Consider the following 24,587-nt stretch of genomic DNA (forward strand, 5'->3'; position numbering starts at 1 on the left):
TGCAGTGTTTTGTGCAGGGCTGAGGCTTCCTGGGCTCTGAACCTTTCCCCTCGCAAGCCAGCATGTCTATGGCTGCCCTTCTCCAGCTCCTGCTTAGGCAGATACACGTTGGTGCACTTTGTGGATGTAGATTCTCATATTACTAGGAGACACAATCTCATAGCGAGCTCCCTGTTCCCCTGACTCTTACCAGCCATGACCCCTGAGCCTTGGGTGCAGGAGTTGGGTTTTAGAGGTATCAGTTGGGATTGGGCTCCACAACTTGGTATTTTGATCGGTTGTGACTTTCTGTAATTATCTCTGTCTGTTGCAAAGAGAAGCTTCCTTAATGCAGGGGAAAGACTACACTATCTGTGGGTATGAGAATTAACGTTCAGAATGTAGTTAGGAACCCACAGCATGAATAGACATTTACTTAAACTAAAATGTCTGCATCTCAAATAATTATTATATTTTAGGGCTACCAACTTCAGGAAAACACTTTAAGGATAGGTGTAGCAATGGATTTCAACTGTATGCTTTCTTCTTTCATGCCTTTCCTTCCCAAATGCCCTGTGGTCCAGCATCTATAACTTACCCCCCACATATTTGTCCACCGCTCATCAGGTTCCTCATGGTCACACTCAGTTCCCTCTTCATTCTTTATAACTCTCCTTATTCCAGCACCTTCGAAGGCAGCAACTTACTGTATTCAAACCCAATGTTACATCACTGAGCCCAGAAGCAGGCATCGGGTGTCAGGGACAATGTAGAGAAAGGCAAACAGGTCGCAGCCGTGAAGCCATGCTCGGTTTGCTTCTTCCAACCCAAGGCAATAAAGGGAATTTTTCTTTGTTGGTTAGCAGTGCTGAGAGGCATCCCGTCTGGTTACTAGGAAATCGCAGAATAAGCATCTTAGAAATGTAAAGGTGAGATGAGGAGGAAGGAGGGAACCACGGGTGTCACTAGAGCTTTCTGCCCACGTTCTTGCCTTCCCTTGTCAATACCAAATACCCAGAGTCTCATTACATCTGATGGCCTCAAAAACCTGCCAAATATTCTGCTGGAAAGAAGGGGTCCAGAGAGAGCATTGGGGTCAGGGAGCAGGGGAATAAGAAAGCATTATGACCGGTAAGCATAATCAAAATACATTACGCTACAGGCAGGAAATTGTCAAACTGTAAATTTACATTTTTTTCAAATAGTTTCTCTAAAACTATCCATAAAATTAACGTGATAGAAGGGGGGAGAGTAACTAAAAAGGACAATCTCTGGTTATGCCTTAAAGAGCACGGGGCAAGAAAATACGTGAACAAAAACCTATGGTATATGTGGTATAAAAAAAACCTATGATGTATCTGGTATAAGGCTCCTTTAAGATATATCTGGTATAAAAACCTATGATGTATCTGGTATAAGACTCCTTTGCAGGAAAAATGTCAGACCGTTGTGCCTCATCTCTCCCGGGAATTAAACTATTTGTGCTGAAGAGGAGATCAGGCAGGTTTGAGGAAGATTTGAGAGAACCCTATGAAGGGTCTCTGTGCCTCACACGGGCATGCCTCTCAGGGTACACGGCTCTGGTGAAGCCGTCTGGGCCTTTCTGCATTCCTCTGTCTGGTGAGATGTGACCATTAAGAACAGACGTGTTTCTCCCAACAGTAAGACCAGATTCCGATGGATCCAAGAGAGCAGCGCGCAGAAGAACGTGCCCCCCTTTGGCTTGGATGGAGTGTACATATCAGAACCTTGTCCCAGTTACTGCAGTGGCCACGGAGACTGCATCTCGGGCGTGTGTTTCTGTGACCTGGGATACACGGGTAAGGCCAACATGTGTCTCTGGCAGTTTGCTTGTGAAAGCTCATTCACACACAGACAACAGATTCTGGGTTTGTTACTTTCTGTGTCTAAGAATTCTAGAACTTGGCCACCCAAGTACTTGAGCTGCTGAGTATTCTGCAGTTTCAAGCCACCTAGAAAGAAAACCTGCTAAGTCCACTCCCTAGAAAGGATGTGTTTGTCAGTAGTAGCTGTCATAGTGAGCATTGCTTGGAGCCCTACACCATGCCAAACATTATAGTAAATACTTTCATTTTATTGAGTTTGAGTCTAAGAATAACTGTTCCCACAGTACTGCTAGCCCTGTTTACATTTAAGGAAACTAAGGCAAAGAGTGGATTGATTGATTGATTGATTGATTACTATTCTTCTTGGGTTCCATAGCCAGGCATTGCTAGAGATGGGTTCTGAACTCAGACATTTAATCTTTAAAACCCAAACCAAGTTCTTCACTACATGCCTTCAGAGTCTCCCTGAGCTTTTCTCTCTCTGTCTCTGTCTCTGTCTCTCTCTCTCTGTGTGTCCTTCTCTCCCTCTCTCTCCCTCTCTCGCTCTTTCTTTCTCTCTCATGAAATATATTTCTCTACATTTAAATTTAAAATAGAATATAAAATACTAAGCCCAAGTCTGTCAAAAGAGAAGGTTTTTTTTTTTAAACAACATCCACCTTTGGGTGTTGCCATAGCAAAAGTTTTGAGAGATCTGAGATTAAAGCATAAAATTGGAAAAAACATATCTTAAGCTATAAAATCTGCTTCTAAAGTGTTCCTGGCAGCAAAATCAAAAGACCCCTTCCCAACTTGATACTCAGGCCTTTCTCTGACGAGAAACCAAAGACAGACTGGCTGGCTCTTGCAAGCCTTCTGTGTCAAGCACAGTTTCAAGGGCGACATTTTCTAATTCTGTGCTGACTGTCCTCATGAGCCTCTTAATAGCAAGACAGTAAATGGATGGCTTTATCGTGGGCAGGATCTCTGCTCACACAAGGTGGGAACACCCGTAGACAGCCAAGATTCCCGGTATCAGTCCTCCTTTAGAAATAAATAAGTAACAAGGGCTGGAAAGATGGCCCAGTGGATAAGAGCTCAGAGTGATCTTCCCAGCACCCACATTGGGTGGCTCATAACCACTGTCCCTGTAATTCTCAGGGAATCTAATGCCTCCATCTTCCACAAGCTCCTGCACTTGCTTGTACAGACATGCATACATGCAAGAAAACATGCATATATATGATTTTTTAATTGAAAAATATCTTTTTTAAAAAGTTAAAATTAAAAGACAAAAATAGCAAATTTCATTGATTTCTTTTTGTTATCTTTGTGAGGGGAGTCTTTTTTAATTTAAATTTACACCTCCTTCCCGCCTCCCTTTTCCCTCCCCCTCCCCACCTCCCCCTCCCTCTCTAGTCCTAAGAGCAGTCAGGTTTCCCTGCCCCGTGGGAAGTCCAAGGTCTTCCCCCCTCCATCCAGGTCTATAAAGGTGAGCATCTAAACAAACCAGGCTCCCACAAAGTCAGTCCATGCAGTACAATCTAAACCCAGTGCCGTTGTCCTTGGCCTCTCAGTCAGCCTTGATTGTCAGCCACATTCAGAGTGTCCAGTTTGATCACATGCTCCCAGTCCAGCTGGACTTGGTGAGCTCCCGTTAGATCAGTCCCAGTATCTCAGTGGGTGGACCCACCCCTCATGGTCCTGACTTCCTTGCTCATGTTCTGCCTCCTTCTGCTCCTCATTTGGACCTTGGGAGCTAAGACCAGTGCTCCAATATGGGTCTCTGTTTCTATCTCCATCCATCGCCAGATGAAGGTTCTATGGTGATATGCAAGATATTCATCAGTGTGGCTATGGGACAAGGCCAGTTCAGGCACCCTCTCCTCTGCTGCCCAAGGAACAATCTGGGGACCTCTCCTTGGACCTGGGAACCCCTGTGAGGGGAGTCTTATGTAGTCCAAACTGACTTTGAACTCACTATTTGGCCAAGGAGAGCCTTGAACTTCTGATTCTTCTGTCTTCATCTCCCAACTGCTGGGATTTCGGGCACACAGCACACACCTAGTAACAGCTTTTATGTTAGTAATAATGGCCGCCTTTAGACAGACGGTTGCACGATGGGAACTCTCCTTGTTCATGTATCAAGCGTATGTTCACACTTAGTGATTCTAACAAAACTTCTGCATTGGTTTTCTCTGAAGCTGCCCAAGGGACCTGTGTGTCAAACATCCCCAACCACAGTGAGATGTTCGATAGGTTCGAAGGGAAGCTGAGCCCACTGTGGTACAAGATAACAGGAGGTCAGGTTGGGACCGGTTGTGGGACTCTCAACGACGGCAGGTCCCTCTACTTCAATGGCCTTGGGAAACGGGAAGCCAGGACAGTGCCTCTGGACACCAGGAATATCAGGCAAGTTGTCGATTGAAACAGTTCTCCTGAGCATAGTAGATGACTGTTGCTGCGTATCTCGTATAACACGTCTACCTGCGGATTGCATGTGCAAAACATGAAGCTTGGCTCAAGCTGTATAATAAAATAGATGGGGAAATGCAAAAAATCACACCATAGTTCCTCAATCAGCCCGTACTTATCAAGACCTCTGTGTCTGCTACATATTCACCTTAGTTTGCAAAAGTTCTGTTATCCTGTAAGCTCTTACATGTTCTTAATGTAAACTGACAAAGTAAATATACTTTCAACTTCAAATTTGATGTCTGAAACTGATTCCTCTGTGTACGAGGTGGTCCATTTGTGGTCACTTAGTGAAAGCGCCCCCCCTCCAAAATTTCAATGCCTGCCCTGCCACCTACTGGTCAAACTAAGAACTGTTTGGCTCTAAGGTCAAGTGAAATTGGTAGCACACCTAACATGATCCGTGCCTTTTACATCAATTAGACTGCCTGGAAGTTAGGAGGAAGAAAGTGAGAACAAACAGGCGTGGTCTTTACTAAAAATCCAATGTCACCCTTCGTGGTTTTTCTACCGTTCGTCTGTTCCATGTTCCTTCAGCATCCTGCCCTCAAGGGTCTGCCTGCCCAGCAGGATTCACTGGTTGCCATGGGCACAGGCACGAATTACATCACACTGAGTGTCAGGTGTGGGAGCTTTAGCCCGCTCACTCTAAATCAGTATCAGACAAGCGACGGTCTGCCCTTCTAGAATCTTTAACGTCTTGGTGGGAAATATTCATTCCCTCATCTTGAGTTTCCAAGATTGCAGTATCTAAAGATTTCTTTTTTAACTTGTTGTGAAATTGCACTAACTGTCGCAGTGAAATGGAGTTCCTTTGTTTTCTTTAGATCAGTGTACAGAATGAAGTCATTGTCCCTGTCAATTAACTTTTTAGATGCTTACCGAGTTAACTTACTATCGTGTATGTCTCTCTGCCCCTCTGACTTTAGAAGCGGTACTTGAGAATGTTAGGAGGTTTTTGCCCCCTTTTTGTTTGTAAGCAAGCTAAAGTCTATGTGTTTGTTTGGTTTTCTTCCAGACTTGTTCAGTTTTACGTACAAATCGGAAGTAAAACATCAGGAATCACGTGTATCAAGCCGCGGGCTAGAAATGAGGGTAAGCTGAAATGGTTCTGAAATTTTTGTTGCTTTGTTTTGGCATCTCATGTGTAAGAGGTGTCTGTGCATGTATATCAGTGTATCGTGTGTGTGTGTGTGTGTGTGTGTGTGTGTGTGTGTGTGTGTGTGTCTGACGCTTGTGGAGGCCAGATTCCCTGGAACTGAAGTTACAGACAGTTGGGACCTACCATGGGGTGCTAGTAATTGACCCCAGGTCCTCTGGAAGAGCAGCCAGTCAGTTCTTACCTGTTGAACTGTATCACCAAACCCAAGATACTATGCTTCTGTAGAGATTATACCAACTTTGATTAATTAGCCTTTTCTTACTTCCAAAGTCTGATGTGGATTTTACAAACTGGAAGATAATCCCTGCGCTCTGTTCTGCTTCATAGAAAGAGTTGCTGTGTAGACCAGGGACCCCACAGTTTCTCCTAAAGTCCTTTAAGCCTGAAATCATGTCTGCCCTAGGTGTAGACAGAATCAAATAGCATTTCTTTTAGTGAATTCTACTTCCTTATATGCTGCACAGAGAGGAAAACAATAGAAGTTTTTGCATTCATTGTGAGAGCTAAACTTGTTTTCATAGAGAATTGTTGGAGTGTATATCAAATTCTACTTGGACATTCTGGAGGGGACAGAATTCTTGCACAGTTACTTCTTGGCAGCCTTAAATGGCTTTTCTGAGTACCTGCTGCCATAGATGCTGTCTTAGAACTGTTTAGCAGGTGCGAAGGGTGAGGCACGGTGTGGCCCAGGAACTTGCACGCGGTCGTGTAGACAGTAAGACAGGCAAGGATTTGAACCTCCCACTCCAAAATGTATGCTCCCTTCTCTTGACTCCTTCCTCACGAGGCTCCCACAGTTTCTGCCTCAAATCACAAGGTTCTGAACGAAACACAGCAACAGCCTTGAGCTGTGAACAGTCCAGCAACTCTGTGGGTATGCTAGGAGTCTCTCAGGACCCTGCGTGTGACTAGTCAGCGTAAAATCCACAGGCTTCTCTGGTGTTTCTGACTCCAACTTTACTCTTAAAACAGCATTGGGTTTTACAGCCTTACAGCTTACGTTTGTTACTGTGTCAGACTGTGGCTGTGTACGATTCACTGGACCAAACAGTACCTGCTAGTGAACGGGCTGTGGAGAGCTCTGGTCCACACTGACCATCTCCTTATTATCTCTGGCTGGAGGTTTAAATGGTTTCCTGTGATTGTCTTAATACTTTTGCTCTTGTAATTATTCAAATCATTCTTTTGCTGAGGAAACTGTCTAGAAACTTCCATAGGCTATGTTGGTTCCTCCATCTCTTCTACAGATGTGTATGGAGTCTGTTTTAAGTCAGATACTCTTGTGGGAACTGTAGATACAATATCACGACAATGGCATCACAGATGTATCAGTCGTGAGCTAGGTTATGCCGCAGTAACAAATAATCTCTTTAAAATAGAAATAAGATGTTTTCTCTGTTGTGATACATCCTCTTCATGGATTATCCGATGCCCTTATCCCAACCCTGAAAATACTGGCTGTCCACTGGGGTTGCCAGCCATGTGGCACAGAGAAAGTGCCCTAGAGACACTTATGAAGCACAACGCCACCGTGTGTAGTGACAGAAACAGCTAGGGGAGTGTCAACAGCCACCTAACAGGCAGCGCTGGGTGAAAGAAGTCAGACAGTAGACAATAAAGAAAAAAGTAAAGAAGGTTAGACTGCAAGTGGAAGACAGAAGCAATTAAACTATGTAGGTGGAAGGTAAGCATGCAGGGGGCTGCTAATTTTAATAAAGCAGGCTGGATACCAGCTCACCCAGCTAATGGATGTTGATAAATTCAGTGCAACAGAAGCTTCCATGCCTCAGTCTGGTGAAGAATCCACACTTGTATATAAGATTTAAAAAGACTTTGTGGGAAGCAAGCACTTATCAATGACGAGGCCCGCTCTATTCTTGTTATGGATATAATTTGCACTGCCGGGCTAGTTCCCCTTAGGATCCCTTTAGGAACAGGCGATTTGTTCTCAGCTAGTCTTGGACCATCGTGTTATCTGTATAATTCACATCCCATAGGCATTTCTCATCCTCTTCTCAAAGGTTAGTTGTTAATATGTAAATCTGACTAAATCCTTGAACAAATCTCTGCCAGTGATGAAAGTGAAGATTCCTTACCTAGTCAAGCCAAGGGACCAATTTACATATTTGGAATTAAACTTAAAATTGGGCTGTCTGCAATATGACAAGGCAGGATGCAGATGGAGTTGTGGTTTAAACAGAGAAATGTCTTACACGATTTAAGCATTCAGGGGATGAGCTGAAATGACTTGGCTTATTCCAACACACGATGTGTTAGATGACACACTAATGAGGCTTAGCAACAGGTTTGAACCGGATATTGCCCCTTTCCTCCTGACATTCCTTCCGTCTCTACTTGTCTGGGAGGCTCTACTGTAGACAGAGGCTGCTCATTCATTTCCCCGTTGCCCATACCCGAAATAATCACACAGACACTGTATTATTACAACATTGTTCGGCCTGTTAGCTCATGCTTCTTATTGGCTAGCTCTTATATCTTAAATTAACTCATTTCTATTAATCTGTGTATCACCATGTGGTCGTGACCTACCAGTAAGGTTCCATCCAGTGTCTGCCCTCTGTCTCCTGCAGCAGCTCCATGACTTCTCCCTGACTCTGCCTACTCTCTCCTCCTCTCTCTGCTTGGAATTCCCACCTTGCCCTATTCTGCACTGCTATAGGCCTAAAGCAGATTCTTTATTAACCAATGGTATTCACAGCATATAGAGGGGAACCCCACATCACCCTATCTCATCGTGCACTGGAACCAAGGTTCATCTCTGGAGACCTCAATGCTGTGTCTAGGTGGACACAACTCTCCTGAAAAAAGCTAATGAGGAGAAAGGCAGCAAGCAGGCCCCAAATGAAGGCCACACTTCCTGAGCTAAGCCAGTAGTATTTTTGATAAACACCTCAGGTCTCTCAGAATTTACCTTTGCTGACATGCAAATTCTGACTTGGGGGCAATGGAGTGATATGCCACATAGCAAGACCAAGTGGTATGCCACATAGCAAGTCCTCGTAAAGACCAAGTGGTCTCCTGAGGTGTCAACCACTGGTCAGCTACTGCCCACCTCTTTTCTCCCTCCCCCCTGCGTCTCCAGTCTCTTTTCTGTCACTTACCTAACTGAATATTAATTATGTGTATTCAAATTAATAGCCACAAAAATGAAAGTTGTGAGGTCTCAGACATCCAACATCGCCCAAAAAAGTAATAGGACAAAAAAATTAATAGGACATATTTTGAACAAATATTGAGCGTTACCGAGTAGCGCTTTGGCTAAACAGCCCCCAGGCTGACTCAAATGAAGACTGGACACCTCTGATTCCATTTTCTTCTTGAAGTCATGCGGCTCCCAGCTTCCCTGAAATATATATAGGTGTCCCCTCAACCAACGGCCCCAATGACTCTCCACCCCTGCCCGTGTGTGAACTCAGAAAGGCTCTGTTCTCCGAGTAGCCTGTATTCTCAGCCAACCTGACAGCGTCCTCAGTGGTAAACATATCAGACCGAATTCTCTGCAGGCTTCCAGCTTTTAACATCTTTGTCATTAATGTTCGGGGCATTGTCACTTGTCGAATGCAGTGCCCGTAATTTTATGGACTGTCAATTTATACTGAACAGCTTTCTCTTTTCTCAAAGCTTTATGCTAATTAACTCTTTATTGTCTAGTGTTACAATGACTCGAGGAGCTTTAGTCAATAGATGTATTTAAGTCCTGTGTGCCGTAAATGATTGGTAATTTTTCAAGAGTTAAAATATAACTTAAAGACGTAACAGATAGAACTTTACTGGACATAATTGCTATAAATGCTCAAGAAGTAGATCAGCGTCCCTAACTATTATTACAAATATTCAGTACCATTTTTTTCCAATTAACTTTTTATTGGTTCTTTGTGGATTTCACATCATGCATCTCGATACCCTTGCAACACAACCCCCCCCCCCACCCAGGATAAAAAAAAAAGTTAAAGACAAGAGGAAAACAAGAAGAAAAATCACCGTGGAAACTAGTACGACACAGGGAGTCACACATCCTTACCCTTTACTCCATACATCATGACTTATAAGAGTTCACTGCAATGCGCCATCGGTCTGGTTTGAGGCCTCTGGTTTTGCTACATCTTCAGTACTGGACCCTCACTGGGGTTCCCCTTGGATCTCCTGTTGTTGTCCTGTGTTATGGTGAAGCCTGCAGCTTTGGGTCTGCGGGACTGGCTCCAGCAGATCACAGATGATGGAGTGGATGTTGGGAAAGGCCAACTCTTAGTCCTGGATCTGGGTCTGGGTGGTAGCTGGGTTGGTCAACCTGCCAGCTCTCCCTCATCCTAACCATCAGAGTAAGCTCTCCAGCACTGGCTAGTTCACCCACTGCAGTGAGCAGCAAGGAGTGGGGCCATTTCTCCTCTCATGTCCTCTGGGGCCAGCTGGCCCACACCTCCACCACCAGGGTCAGCTCTATTGTGTTGCGGGTGTGTGTGTGTGTGTCTGTGTGTGTGTGTGTGTGTGTGTGTGTGTGTGTGTGTGCAGGGACCACTCTCCCAAGTGCTGCATATAACAAGGGGCAAGGCCAGCTCTCTCGTCCACCACAAGTGGTGTGGGTTGAAGGGGGAAGACATCTTTCCCTCACCCTCACCACCACACGTCAAATGTGAGGTGCGTGGCCAGCTCCCCCATCCCCATGACCTCAGGGCAGGCTCACCGGCGCCCCACCAGCAGGGTCGGCGCCACTGTGGTACCCAGGTGGGGTGCAGAACTTGCTCTCCTGAGTGCTGTAGCCTCAATACCAATTTTATGAATAACTGTGGAAGAAGCCAGGAGCTGCATTCCCTCTGCTTCCTCCCACAGATGTGCATTCCTATGACTAGTACCGATTTGTATCCGTGTGTGTCGTGTGTGTGTGTGTATGTACATGTGGCCCTCAATCTTATTTTCTGTAGCAGTTTTCTCCTTGGCTCATCGTTACCTTTCCCCTGTGTCCGCTTTTAAAGGACAATGTTTCTGGGAGAAGTAGCAGGGATGCCTGACCCTCTAGCAGGGATGGCTCACGAGGTGCCTGACCCTCTAGCGGGGATGTGTAGGTCCCCAGATCTCGTCACCTTGTGACGGTGGAGGTGGACAGATAAACGCAAGGAGGAGCGACACAGACAGGAAGGAGAACCGGGCGTGGAGTCTCGTTGCTTTACTCTTGAATAATCCGCCTCATTCGGGTTCCACAAATCAAGGCCTGTCACCATGCGGAAGTGCCGCTCCGCCTAACAGACGACTGCCCTGCGCTTCAGCAGCAACGAGCACAGCTGGTCTTGTGCCGGAGAAGTTAAGATATTTCTTCTGAGTATATAATGACCTGAGACTTTGTAATGCTCAAGATAGAATCTGAATTTCAAGTACACGATCTGGAGCGGGATTTTATGTCTCCCTCACCAGCCCGCTCATCACTCATACAAAGCTGAGTGTCTTGACAGGGGCTTTGTGTATTTCTTGTCTTCATTTACTGAGAGCCAGCGCATTAGAAACCGTCAGGAAATTGATGGGTCTTTGAGTCTACGAATTCATGCCTTGGAAGGTAGAACGATGAGTGTGCCTTCTCTGAGACATAATGTGGACTTGCTGCAGTTTTGCTGTATATAAAAAAAAAAAAAACCTACTGTTTCTTGCCTCCCAGAAAGCTGTCATAGCCCCTGGGTTTCTATCTTGTACCTCAGGGCTGGTTGTTCAGTACTCAAATGACAACGGGATACTCTGGCATCTGCTCCGAGAATTGGACTTCATGTCGTTTCTGGAGCCTCAGATCATCTCCATTGACCTGCCGCGGGAGGCCAAGACACCTGCCACTGCTTTCCGGTGGTGGCAGCCGCAGCACGGTGAGTCACCGCTCTCTCCGACTTCCTGGTGACTTCCAACTTGTAATGTGTGTGTGTGTTAGTTTACCGTCAGTTTCCAGACAATTTGATTTAAAAGCGTGGTCGCGAAGATATTCATATTGTTGTGTAATGAAGCTTCTCCAACCGCTCCTGTTGATCTGATTGCAGGGAAGCATTCAGCCCAATGGGCTTTGGATGATGTCCTTATCGGAGTGAATGACAGCTCTCAAACTGGATTTCAAGACAAATTTGACGGCTCTATAGACTTGCAAGCCAATTGGTATCGAATCCAAGGAGGCCAAGTGGATATTGACTGTGTCTCTATGGACACTGCCCTGATATTCACTGAAAACATAGGTATATATTGCGCCGCATAATGGAAGGGTATTTGATTAACTACAGGGCTAAATTAGCTAAAACTCGAAAGGAATTTTCTGTTATGCGATTATGAGCCTTAACTTCCTTTGCTGTGGAGGGCAGGGTACACGTTGTCCTCTAGAATAGCCCAGTGACCTGGGCCTGCCGGAACTTTCTTTCATGGAGCATGCTGAGAAGGAAGATAACTTAAGGCAGAAACGTCTCTCTCTCCGTGGGCATTCTTATAGTTTGCAATTTGCAAAATTGAGAGTTTATGACTCTGTTAGTCCCTCTTAAGATAAGTAAAGGCCTTTGACTTTATAACCTGCTGTGTTTCCGATTCTATGACAACCATGTAAAAACAGTAAATGTGGGAAGAAAAGCTAACGCGGATCTGAGGCAGTAAACGCAAGCCGTTATTTGGGTTTGCTGTGCAAAGTGTTGGTAGCAAGCGTAAGCATCGCAGGAGAGTGCGTCATTCCGTGATGCGGTTAACCCCTTGCTGTTGCCTTTGGTAGGAAAACCTCGTTATGCTGAGACCTGGGATTTTCATGTGTCGGCATCCAGCTTCTTACAGTTTGAGATGAGCATGGGCTGCAGCAAGCCCTTCAGCAGCGCCCACAGCGTGCAGCTCCAGTATTCCCTGAACAACGGCAAGGACTGGCATCTCGTCACCGAGGAGTGTGTCCCTCCGACCATCGGCTGCCCGCACTACACGGAGAGCTCAATTTACACCTCGGAAAGATTCCAGAGCTGGAGACGGGTCACGGTCTACCTTCCGCTCGCCACCAAGTGAGACTCGTCCTGTGACTGCATGTTAGGTTTCTGTCACCTAATTTGGAAATGTTGGTAATCCCACCTCCTTCAGTTAAATCATCCTGGGTGCACCCTCATGAACCCATGGACCAGAGCTGTGGTCCCAGGGAGATTTTAAATCCAATGAAGCTGACAACGAGGATTAGTCATCATGCTTAATATATTCCCAATAGCAGACTATCAACATGGTAGAAAAGAGGGCGCTCTATCCAGTGCTTGACTTTAGACGCATCATGTTGAGAACAAACATAGTGTATAGGACCTCATATACTCTGAGAAACCATTAGGGTCAGTGGAATGGAAACCTCACTGCCAAAATGATATAAGTTCCCAATATCTTCCCTTTGTTGAGCCTTCAATCTTTCCCTAAGCCTAGAAGCAAACACTAAAATTACTTTGAATTTCAAAAATATACATCAAGATCTCTGGATAACTTTGCAGTGTTAACATCCGTTGACTTTCCTGGGAGAGAAGTCCTACAATATTGGGAAAGTGTGCATTCTGCTCTCCTCGTTATGAATCAAGAGGAGAGACCACTTAGTACTTGGTATGAAGGTAAAAGTGTCTCAAAGGACAGAAAACCGGACTGTGGAAGAAATAAATAAATAAAATAGCTATTCATGCTCCATGCTTTCAAAATTGCCAGTCAAGCCCACAGTGTTTTGTGTTTTGTTTCGTTTGATTTGAGGTTTTTTTTTGTCTGTTTGTTTTGTAGTTCGCCCAGAACGCGGTTCAGATGGATTCAGGCCAACTACACCACCGGAGGAGATTCCTGGGCTCTCGATAATGTTGTTCTGGCCTCGGGGTGTCCTTGGATGTGTTCAGGAAAGGGGACTTGTGATGCTGGACGCTGTGTGTGAGTAATAAAGCCCGGTTTTCTTCTCGGCAGAGCCACAGTGAGACTGGTTTGTGGACGTCATAATAAATGCAGCTTTTTCTCCTCTCCTCCTTTCGGTAGGTGTGACCGGGGCTTTGGTGGACCCTACTGTGTGCCTGTGGTTCCCCTCCCCTCCATCCTGAAAGATGACTTCAATGGGAACTTGCATCCTGACCTTTGGCCTGAAGTGTATGGTTCAGAGAGGGGGAATCTGAATGGTGAGACCATCAAATCCGGAACATCTCTGATCTTCAAAGGGGTGAGTGAGGTTCTGCGTGCTCCCCTATCACCCCTGAGCCTCGCTGCCCACACGCATGCATCCCTGGTCTCATCAACATGTGATTTCATACACAACTGCTGTCTTCTAGGGCACACCTCATTCCATTCTGTTAGCGCATTTGCTTTTCCTTTCTTTCGTCCCCCTCCCTTGCCTCCCCTCTTCCGTTTTGTCTCTGAGGTAAGGTCTTGCTGTGTCTGCTACATTCGTTTTCGTGGTCCTTTGGATCCAGCATCTTCCCTCTGCTTTGGAGATTGGAGTCTTCTTACTTTCTGCTGGAATCCATAGGGATATATATGTGCATAATTGTTAGAATTTGGTGACTAAAAGGTAGCATTTCATATTACTGAATTTTTGTCTTAAAGTATTTGTTAATGATTTTATGAAATTTTTCCCTTTGTTCTTTTTGAAAAACTTCTTCCTGCCAGTAGTCTGATCCTTCCTTTCAGGGGATTAGAGGAAGACCAGGCCGTTAAGTCGTGTTAACTAGCAAGCACAGACCTCGTTAATGTTCCTTTGTATTCCTCCCTAGATGTCTAGTTAGAGAAATGTCTAGCAGAGAGAGACTCTGCTCAGGTGGCACCTTTCCGTGTGTGAATGCCACATGCGTCCCTCTCAGCAAGGAGAAATCGACTAATCTAGGTGTGCAAATGAAGTCCTTGACAGAAGTCTGCATGGGTTTCTACACAGCCTTCATGAGTCATGCCGGGCACTGTGAAAATTAGACACCCTGGAACTTTTCAATTATAGCTCGTAGATGCCAGTTAGCATACTTGCTTGAATCCAGATTCCTCTCAAGTTTCGCGTGAACAGAGAGAACAACTTACTGAACTGAGAAATGTGTAAGTCCCAAGAGTGCCGATGGACCAGAGACATCGGGACAGCACATTCATGATGAAAACCCTGGTGTGAGAGGTCAGTCTCTCCTAAGGACAGCCCATGACCTCCAGCTGCCCCATTCCAAGCAGCTGACTAAACCGAAGAGCAGAACCTTTCAGAGGCCTTTGTCTGAAGTTTGGATGAAGTTCCAAGTAACAGCGTTGACCTAGTCTTTAAGACTTACAAGTAGGGAAGGCGTGTGGGCTCTTTCCCTTTGGCTACCCAAGTGCAAGAGCGGCCAAGCGTCAAGCGTCATCCATCAGTTCTGAAAGATGCAGGCAGCTCAGTGTGTGCCATTCAGCAGGTTGCAGTGTGGCCTCCAAAGGCCATGAAAGAGGATCGTCTTTCTTAGTTGTTAGAGATTCGGAAGTGCTCTCCACTACTGAAACAGCTTGTTGGATGCAAAAGATTTTTTCTGTTTGGTACAGATAGATACGACCCTCGTGAAAGAACCAAAAGGAAACGTGTCTATACAGACAGAATCCACAAGCCGGGCATTGGTGGCCCACGCCTTTAATCCCAGCACTCGGGAGGCAGAGGCAGGCGGATCTCTGTGAGTTCGAGGCCAACATGGTCTACAGAGCTAGTTCTAAGACATCCATGGCTATGCAAAGAAACGCTATCTCAGAAAAAAGAGGAGAAAGAGGGGGGGGACGGAGGGAGGGAGGGAGAGAGGGAGGGAGGGAGGGAGGAAGGAAGGAAGGATGAAGGAAGGAAGGAAGGAAGGAAGGAAGGAAGGAAGGAAGGAAGGAAGGAAGGAAGGACCAGCAGTATCAAGTGCTGAGCTAGAATATAGCCAGCGTGGGAGGAGCCTTTTCAGTTACAAGTCGTGGCCTGGACAAAGCAGTGTCACATGTGTCCTTGCACAGTGGCTAGGCCTGCCCTTGGGAACAATTTCATATTCACATTCCACAGCCAAGATGGAACAGTAACAGTCCTATGTCTCAGTGTAAGCAAATGACATTAGCTGAATCTCTGAGATGTCTGAGGATACCACCTTTGTCCACAACCCATGGATGCCACCTTTGTCCACAACGCGTGGACGCCACCTTTGTCCACAACGCGTGGACGCCACCTTTGTCCACAACCCTTGGACGCCACCTTTGTCCACAACGCGTGGATGCCACCTTTGTCCACAACCTGTTTCCTTGTAACCCTCAAGTAGAAATTTCTAATGATTCTCTCTCTCTCTCTCTCTCTCTCTATCTATCTATCTATCTATCTCGTTTGCAGCATGAGAATAATCTTCCTCTTAGCAATATTTGTAAAGTGTCTGTTAAAACCCTACATGTTGTGGGCACTTCATGTATGTTTGCTCTTTCAGCTGCTCGTGGCGGTGGTGACAGTCGTCTTTGATAAACATGAAGGAGAGGGGAAAACTTACTTTTCCTAACTAATACAGCATTTGGCCTTTCGTTGATGATTAGGAAGTCATTTGGTGCTGTCTCAGCCACAGACTGCTGAAAAGTCACTTAACTCAGCAGGCTCAGCCGAGAAACTAAAGCCTGTTTGGACCTCAAGACTCTGCATAGTGAAATGTACTGGCTGTCACCGCAGCCCTCTACATACATGAACAAACCCGCCTTCTGAGATGTCGGTCTCGGGCAGCCAGAAATAGTTAATTAGCAGAAAAAATGACTAAAGCTAATGCGGTCGTTTTCCTCGTTGTGTGGTTTCTCTGCCTGAGTGGTTGCTGTCTAGGCATGGGGACCTGGCTTCCTTCTGCCTTATTTAACTCGAGCAACTAGGGCGTTGTGTCAGCCTGCGTGAGAACCTCCTGGGGCTGGCAGGGCAGGCAAAGCGGTAGTGAGTTTCCCAGACTCCTTGGAGCCCTGGAAAAGTTAGCTGTTAGTTCTTGGCCTCCAACAGGAGCGCTCGGCGCAGATTCATCTTTTCCTCTTCGCTTCTCCCACAACACGCTGCGATCAAATGAGACGGTTTTGAAAACGCCAACAGTGGACAGAGCTATTGTTTCTGCACCGCTTTTAATAATAGTCACAAAAAGTATGCATCAGAGGTAGGGTAATAAAAATGTGTTGCCTAAACACAGAAAATGAGGGCATTAAGAGAAGAAGATGTCTTCCTTTTGTCCTTTTAAGCTACACAAAACATTGTATGTTCATCGTATGTAGCTACCATGACATCTAACCATGTCACTATAACCTAACCAGGGTAAGTATATAAAACAGAAGTAATTATGCAAGTGACAGAGGTTCCTTTCTCTCTTGTTTTCAGGAGGGACTAAGAATGCTCATCTCAAGGGACCTAGACTGCACCAACACTATGTATGTGCAGTTCTCACTCCGGTTTATAGCCAAAGGTAAGCTACTCCCATGGTGTGCACCCTTTTCCTTCATGAAAGTTGCCCTGTGCACAAACTCTCCCCCATAAAAAGATAGCCCTTCAGCTTCACTGTTCTCAAGTGATCTTGATTCAAGTTCTTCTTGCCACGGTGGCGCAATCACTGCTGCTCTAAGCCGTTTAATAAAGATGTGGTTACCGTGCTGGTTGGTAAACCTACTGTCATGTCCTTGAATGGCCCCATTGCTGCTTTCTAGCTACCAGAATTTTAAATTAAAAATTATTAATCTTTGAGCATTTGGGGTTTATTTTACAGATGTGAATTCTCCCAAAGCACTCCTTGGTCTTTCTGACTTTTTGTATATAATTAATAATTTTCTATAAAAATAGTCACTATAGATATATGCATTTTCAAGTGATTTTTGTTTATATTCCCTTGATTTAAACGTTTCAACATATACAAAACTGTGATGTCAGCAGAATAAATAAGGTTTGACTTAGTGTCGGCTGCATATAAGAAACAGGGAGGAGGGAGGGAAGGAGAAGGAGAGAGGGATGAAGGGAGGGAGGGAGGAATGGAGGAAGGAAGGGAGAATGTGTGCAGGCACACGTATGCATGTGTGTCACACACCTATAAGACAAAGACTGTCTATGTTTGGTGTACTTTTAAAAATATATTCATACACAGGCTTTACCTACAACCACTGAAGCGTTTGGAGCAGAAAGTCTCTGTGTGAATATAAGCAGGCTCACGGGCTGATGCCCCGAGCATCATCAAGTCTCTGTGTGAATATAAGCAGGCTCACGGGCTGATGCCCCGAGCATCAGCTCGGAGCGGGCCATGTCCTCTTCACGGTGTGCTGTAAGCCTGTGCTGTCTCCTCCCTAGGTACTCCAGAGAGGTCCCACTCCATCCTCTTACAGTTCTCAGTCAACGGAGGGATCACCTGGCACCTGATGGATGAGTTCTACTTCCCACAAACGACCAATATACTTTTCATGAACGTCCCCTTGCCGTATAGCGCCCAGACCAACGCTACAAGATTCAGACTCTGGCAGCCGTACAGCAATGGTAAAAATGCATGCGTTCTGTTTCGATCAAAACCGATGGCCGCATGTTAATGTTCTTGTTCCTAAGACATGAAGGAAGGAGGGCCTGAGAGGCACATGGACTGTGCACGCCACAGATTTACACACTTCCCTTTTGACCACTCTCATGGAATGTTCAACTTTATGTGTCCTTCTCACCTTGTACAACTGACTGATAAATCCTTGCTTTAGTTTGTCTTCATTTGGTTTTGACCGAGACATCTTTCCCTTGACTCACAATATGGCCCAAATCTCACTAGACATCTCAGAACAGTTTCAAATTCAAGATCCTCCTGCCTCAGCCTCCAAGTTGTCGGGATTATAGCATGAGCCACAGAATCTGGGTGTTTTGTTTTGCTTTGTTTACTAATAATCCATCGTTGCCATTTGTTCCTTACCAACTGCAACTACGTTTTGGTTGAATTCATTTAGGAATTGCTATTCTTCTGAATGGCATTCCGTAAGTGAAGTAGACTATCATAGAATGCCTAGAAAAAGTGGGAGGACCTTAGACCAAGCAGACAAGGTCTACATCCAGACCAAGCAGACAAGGTCTACATCCAGACCAAGCAGACAGTGTCTACATCCAGGCCAAGCAGACAGTGTCTACATCCAGGCCAAACAGGCAGTGTCTACATCCAGGCCAAACAGGCAGTGTCTCACATCAAGCATTTCACATTCACAGAAGGTTTTCAGATTTCTAACTCTGGCTATTTCTTATAGTACTATTAATATTGAATCTAAAGGGCCAGATTTTGCAAAAACATGCATCTAACTGCCTAATTAAGTACAATGACAATGTATTAAGCAGAGGTAACAGAAGTGAGTAGGAAAAATATACTTCTGTCTCTAAAATTTAACCTATGTATTTCTTTTATGACTAGTAAGTAAATAAGTTGAAATAAAAATTTCAACATGTTGTAAGATAGATAAAATCATGGTAGATTTTTGTTTAAATGGATTCATATGTATAAGATATCCAATGCAGGTGAAATTATATAAAGTGTACATGTTATAAATATATTTTTACCTGATATTTTATACTCATGAATTTTACTTAAGGATCAAACACCACTCTGAAAAAGAAATACACCCAGTTTCAAAATCCAGACAATGTTGGGCCTCATGTTACATTTGAAATGCTTGCTTTATTTTTTTTATTATATTCATCAAACACTTTCAAACCAAGACAATAGAAAGCTCCTAGAGTTAGGGCCACAGTAGGAGTGAAGAGAAACAGAGGTGGATGGTTCCACTTCCACAGGCTTCGAACTAGAAGCCCAGGGCGTATGCACAAGCCGCTCACCGGCCCTCCCTGTGCTAACACAGCTGTTCTGTGCTCTGTCGTCTCATATGGCTACAAGCTTTCTTTTCCTCACACTTTGATCGCTGTGAACGTGCTGCCATGTGGCTTGTGCGTTTCGTCTGGGAACCATATGCTGAAACTGTTGCCACTCGGCTTCTCCTGCTAGTTGCTTTTTTTTTTTCTTTCAATGAGCAAATCCAATTTTCTTATTTAAAACTGTCTCAGGTAAGAAAGAAGAAATCTGGATTGTTGATGACTTCATTGTCGACGGAAACAATCTGAACAACCCTGTGATGCTCCTGGATACCTTCGACTTTGGGCCCCGAGAAGACAACTGGTTTTTCTACCCAGGGGGTAACATCGGTCTTTACTGTCCATATTCTTCGAAGGGAGCTCCGTAAGTATTAGGCTGAAAAGCTGAAAGGGAAATCATTGCTCCATACAAATCAGGAGGAATTTTTGCCTAAACAATTTCCCTTTGCTTTCCCGATGACCAGCGAGGAAGACTCAGCCATGGTGTTTGTGTCCAATGAAGTTGGTGAGCACTCCATCACCACCCGTGACCTAAGCGTAAACGAGAACACCATCATCCAGTTTGAGGTACTGACTCTGTCCTATTGGGAACGCTTTACGTCTTACCTTGAACAAAACCTCAGCAGGAAGAAGGAAGTCTTAGATAATTTCACACACTGTGATTTCCTAGTTGTGTATAAAGTCATCAAAGGTCTGTGGGTCATAGCTTACTTTATTATCAGACCAATTTATTACACTAATGTGTGTTTCAGAAATAGTTACTTGTAACATACATTCCCTCCTATCCACTATAGCAAGTGTTGAAATTTATTACTTTAAAATTTAAAAAAAATGTGAAGGAATGCTCTTGTGGTCTTGTTATCTTTTACAGTTCTTATATAAAATTAGAATTTGTTAGGACCTAGGTCACTCTAACTATAGTCTGTACGGTACCAGCAGACATACAGAATGTTTATCATACTGTGAATTTTACATATAAAACAGTATCACATTTGTACAGTATTAATATACTTACTATGTGTAGCTGTCATTTCATGCATTCCTTATATTTGTCAAGAAACTAAATCCATAATCAAAGCATCTGCATATTTGAAACACTTGAGTAAAGTCATCAGAATAAAAGGTTTGTTGTGCCAGCGTTCTAGGTGGTAAGAGACGTCATGCTGATATCTGTGGTTTACGTGCTAAGAAAAGGTAGCATTTTCGTCAAAAGCTCATCAAGTCCCAATTGCTTATTCATCAGAAGATAGAGAGATAACCACACACACACCCTACTTTGTGTTCTTCCCCCTCCACTCCACTCACTACATTTTAATAATCAGTTACCATAGTGGCATGATAGTAAGAAAATATTCTTTGGAAAGATGAGATATGGCACAGAAAAATTCTCATGCATTTAGCAGAAAGAGGCTTATCAGGAAGGAAGGGGAGGGAGAGAGGGAGATGGACAGATGGAGCGAGAGGAAGGGGAAAGGTCAAAGGTTGCAAATTGCCATTAGATTGAAAAAAGAATCTAGATATCCAGTGTCCAACGTGTGGGTTAGGCTTTTAGGTGCTGTGTTAGGTTAGCACATGGGCGAGAATTGAAGACACTGTATTACGTACTGGGAACGACAGAGCAGATCTTAGATTCTCTGACATACACCAGGCACATGCGTGCTGAAGAAGACATGCACAGAGCAGCTGCAGAAGTGAGTGGACTGAGTTTCTTAACTGTCCTCTCACCACAAAGGCTATCTCAAAATCCTGTCGGTCCTGAATATCTCCAACTTTGAAACATCTTTCCTAGTCAATAAAAATAGCAACAATTGTATTCTGTTCTGTTTTTACACTGAGTGTATGTTGAAGGTGAAAGCTTTTGGGGTATTTATCAGGTGTCATGAGAAGGAAATAGAAGGTCACTGTTTAGTAAACTGGTAAGGGAACTGTTAGGGAGAAAAAACTCTTCTCATTTTTATTTTCTTGAGTTGCCCATGATAAGAAAAAGTAGGCCAAAGGTAAAATCTGGAGTTATCCATTTTATGTTATCCATTTTATGTTTCTTGTAAGATGAGAGAAAAATTTTTTATGAGACGTTTTTAGGTTCCTTATGAAGAAGGTGTAATTTAAAGGTAATATACAATGTCCCTTGTGCAAAGTCGATCTTCCAGAGTTACATATTTCAGTGAGACACTTGCCGGGAATTAGATTGGCACCAGGAGATATGGCTGGTGTCAGTTGCTGCTCCGTGATCATCTGTGCCACTTTTTCTTGCCTCCCAAGATCAATGTCGGATGCTCCACTGATAGTTCGTCTGCTGATCCGGTCAGACTGGAATTTTCCAGGGACTTCGGAGCCACCTGGCACCTGCTGCTACCCCTCTGCTACCACAGCAGCGTCCACGTCAGCTCCTTATGCTCCACCGAGCACCACCCCAGCAGCACCTACTACGCAGGGACCACCCAGGGCTGGCGGAGGGAAGTCGTGCACTTCGGGAAGCTGCACCTTTGCGGGTGAGGGTCTGACGCCTGGCACCACGTGTGGTTTTCCTTTGACATCTGTCACTCACTTGCCCTTTCCAGGAAGAAAATCCCACTTTGTATTTTTTTTCGGTTCTCGCTTGAAACAGATCAGTAAACGTTTAAGGCAGGAAAAAGAGACAATGTAGCTACTCTTGCATAGTTTAAGGGTGAACTGAAGAGCGTGCTGTGGATTGTGTAGCTTGAGATCCGTTTCCCATGCATCCTTCACAAATCAAAAGGAAGCAAGATAAAACATATTTTTCTCATTATTTTGACCCTCTTCCCATGGGCCCTCACCTCACGCTATAAATACAGTAAAAAATGCAATGCATTAATACACACCCCCGTGGGCATGTATGGAAGATGGAAGCCCACAACCAGTTCTGGGCATCTCATAAAAAAAAAAAAAAAAAAAAAAAAAAAAAAAACACTTTTTCCCCTTGGGTATTTTTACTTTTTCAACCTCTCTCAGCATTCTTGTAACATTCTACTTGTCTCTTCTGTTGAAAAGCTGCTTACAGATAAAGGACTTCTCCTCTCAGAGAGAGGAAATGAAGACATAGTTTCCAAAAATAAAGCTTACACCATGAGGAAAGGACGGAGAGGAGGGGTCGATGCAGCTGCCAGCCTAGGAGTCGGTTTCTTTGAGACAGTGTTTCTCATCCTTCCTACCTGTGCCCCTTGACATAGTTCCTCATGTTCTGGTGACCCGAACCATAAAATTATATCATTGTTACCTCATAACTGGAGTTTTGCTACTGCTATGAATTGTAATGTAAATATCTGTGCTTTTCCGGTGGTCTTAGGCTACCTCTGTGGAAAGGTCATTCCACCCCCAAAGGGGTCATGGCCCACAGGTTGGAAACGACTGTTTTAGAATAATGTTCATTTTTCTCAGTGTATATCAAAAAGAAGAAAGTACTGCTATCGTACTTTCGAGATGGAAATGGATGTTTCATCATTGTGTGAAACTAGGCATAATTAGACCTCTTTTGTCTGTAAACAAAACTAATACTTGGTACTCTTTGCAAAGATTGAAAGTGCATTTTCAAAAGTTAGCGTTGTCTTGAAGCATAACCCACCCACCCTTCACCACCTTGCTAGAGCAGTTCTCATTATTTGATTATTAAGACCTTGAATATTCCCTGTTGTCTGTGGTACTCGATACAACATGAAGGCAGTGTAGAACACCCAGTGTTTTCTTCACACGCTGGTATCACTAGACAGAACGACTTCTAGACTCTAAGTGAAAGTCATAGGGGGTGAGGAGACATTCTGGAGCTCACAGAAATGATAGGACACCACCCAGCTTGGTGCTGACCTCCCTATTGCTCAGGAGAGATGTTCACAGAAGAAATAGACAGGGGACAGTGTCTCAGCAGAAAGAAAAGTGGGTCTATCTGAAGTCAGTCATTTTCCACTTAGAACACGGAAGGATTTAATGAAAAGATGCCAGGGACTTTGTGGTCCTGTGTTTATCACTTTGCCATCAACATCAAATAGATCATGGTTCTTGTTTCCTGGAACCCTTGATTCCAAGTCTCCTAAATAGAAAATCTGAATAGTCAGGTAGGTCAAGAGTTGGGAGAACTCTTAGACAGCCTGGGCGTGGGAAAAGCCTGGGGCTCAACCTCTTAGACTCTCTTATGGTCTGACTGTGTCACCTCAAAATTCACACGATGGAATCCTAGCCCTTAAGGTCATATCATTAGACAGAGTGGCTTTAGGAGAGGTCACTAAGCCATAAATGGGATTACAGCTCTCATTAAGGAGGTCGCAGAAAACCCCTTTGCCTCTTGTATCACAGGAAAACACAATTCAGCTAGATAGCATCAAGTATGAACCTTAAAACAAGTCCTTAGCAGCCCTGTGCTAGCTCCTTGATCTTCAACTTCTACCATGATTAAAAAATACTAGATGTTGTCATTTATGAGGTGCACAGTTCATGTTACATTTTTGTAATCATTGAAACAGAGTGAAACACACACTTCAGATCGACCCCATCATGTGCATGCTGTGAAGTACCCAGTCTCCTCTTCCATGGGCTTCTGCATTCTCTGACTTCCTAGTTAAGAACAGACCCAAGACAGGCTGTAGCCATGACTGTGGTGTACCGCTTAAGACATGCTTCAGCAAGTTCCCCGTGCAAATAATCTTACCTGAAGTATGTGGAGTCAGCCAAGAGATCTGTGAGTGAAAAGCAGAACAGGCTGCCCACACCAGGAGGACCAAAAGGCGGGGCCGCACCTCACTGCCGGCTTCCTGTGGGCCACATAAAGCATAGCAGCTTATCTTGGACATGTGCGCAAAGAAAACACAGATATCTCTATTTCACCCACTGGAGGAAATCCATTTTTGGAAAGAAAAAAGGCCTTCAGAATGTAAAGAATTGAGACTGTGTGTTGCTCGTATACCATGTCATTTTATGTCTATGAAATGGGTTTAAGTGGGTCAGGTGTCATGTCCACACTCGGAACTCTATCAGCTCAAACTATTTTCAGTCATATCTGCGGAGGGAAGAATTGTCTTCATAATACTGCCTCATCCTTGTCTCAAGAAAAAAAAATTAGTCTTGTTCTTAAAGCCCACACAGGCTTGAATTGCTGGAAGGCAAAAGTGAAATTTTCTCCAGCGCAGTGAACCATTCTGTGGTTTGTATTCATCATGGGACATAACAGTAGCATAAATACTAACTGCTAAAGTGTATGTGTGTGTGTGTGTGTGTGTGTGTGTGTGTGTGTGTGTGATACTAACTTACTTAATGCACACACACACACACACACACACACACACACTGAAATATATACGGCTTTGTTTTCAGTGCTAAGTTTTTACATTTTTTTACA

General features: G+C 44.4%; 1 protein-coding gene across 2 annotated transcripts in view; it reads left to right on the forward strand.

The window, feature by feature from the left end:
• Positions 1-24,587, forward strand: part of Reln (reelin) — a 433,437-nt gene that overhangs the window by 338,911 nt on the left and 69,939 nt on the right. For both annotated transcript variants that reach the window (XM_087902405.1, XM_087902404.1), the window contains exons 29-41: positions 1,642-1,799; positions 4,010-4,217; positions 5,299-5,375; positions 11,148-11,306; positions 11,475-11,663; positions 12,182-12,455; positions 13,195-13,335; positions 13,438-13,615; positions 16,748-16,832; positions 17,702-17,884; positions 19,433-19,604; positions 19,705-19,807; positions 21,503-21,732. In XM_087902405.1, the coding sequence (XP_087758531.1) occupies positions 1,642-1,799; positions 4,010-4,217; positions 5,299-5,375; positions 11,148-11,306; positions 11,475-11,663; positions 12,182-12,455; positions 13,195-13,335; positions 13,438-13,615; positions 16,748-16,832; positions 17,702-17,884; positions 19,433-19,604; positions 19,705-19,807; positions 21,503-21,732 (2,157 nt within the window). The remainder of the gene's footprint in view (positions 1-1,641; positions 1,800-4,009; positions 4,218-5,298; positions 5,376-11,147; positions 11,307-11,474; positions 11,664-12,181; positions 12,456-13,194; positions 13,336-13,437; positions 13,616-16,747; positions 16,833-17,701; positions 17,885-19,432; positions 19,605-19,704; positions 19,808-21,502; positions 21,733-24,587) is intronic.

Source organism: Myodes glareolus, chromosome 27, assembly GCF_982192425.1.
Source record: "Myodes glareolus chromosome 27, mMyoGla1.1, whole genome shotgun sequence".
Lineage (NCBI taxonomy): Eukaryota > Metazoa > Chordata > Mammalia > Rodentia > Cricetidae > Myodes > Myodes glareolus.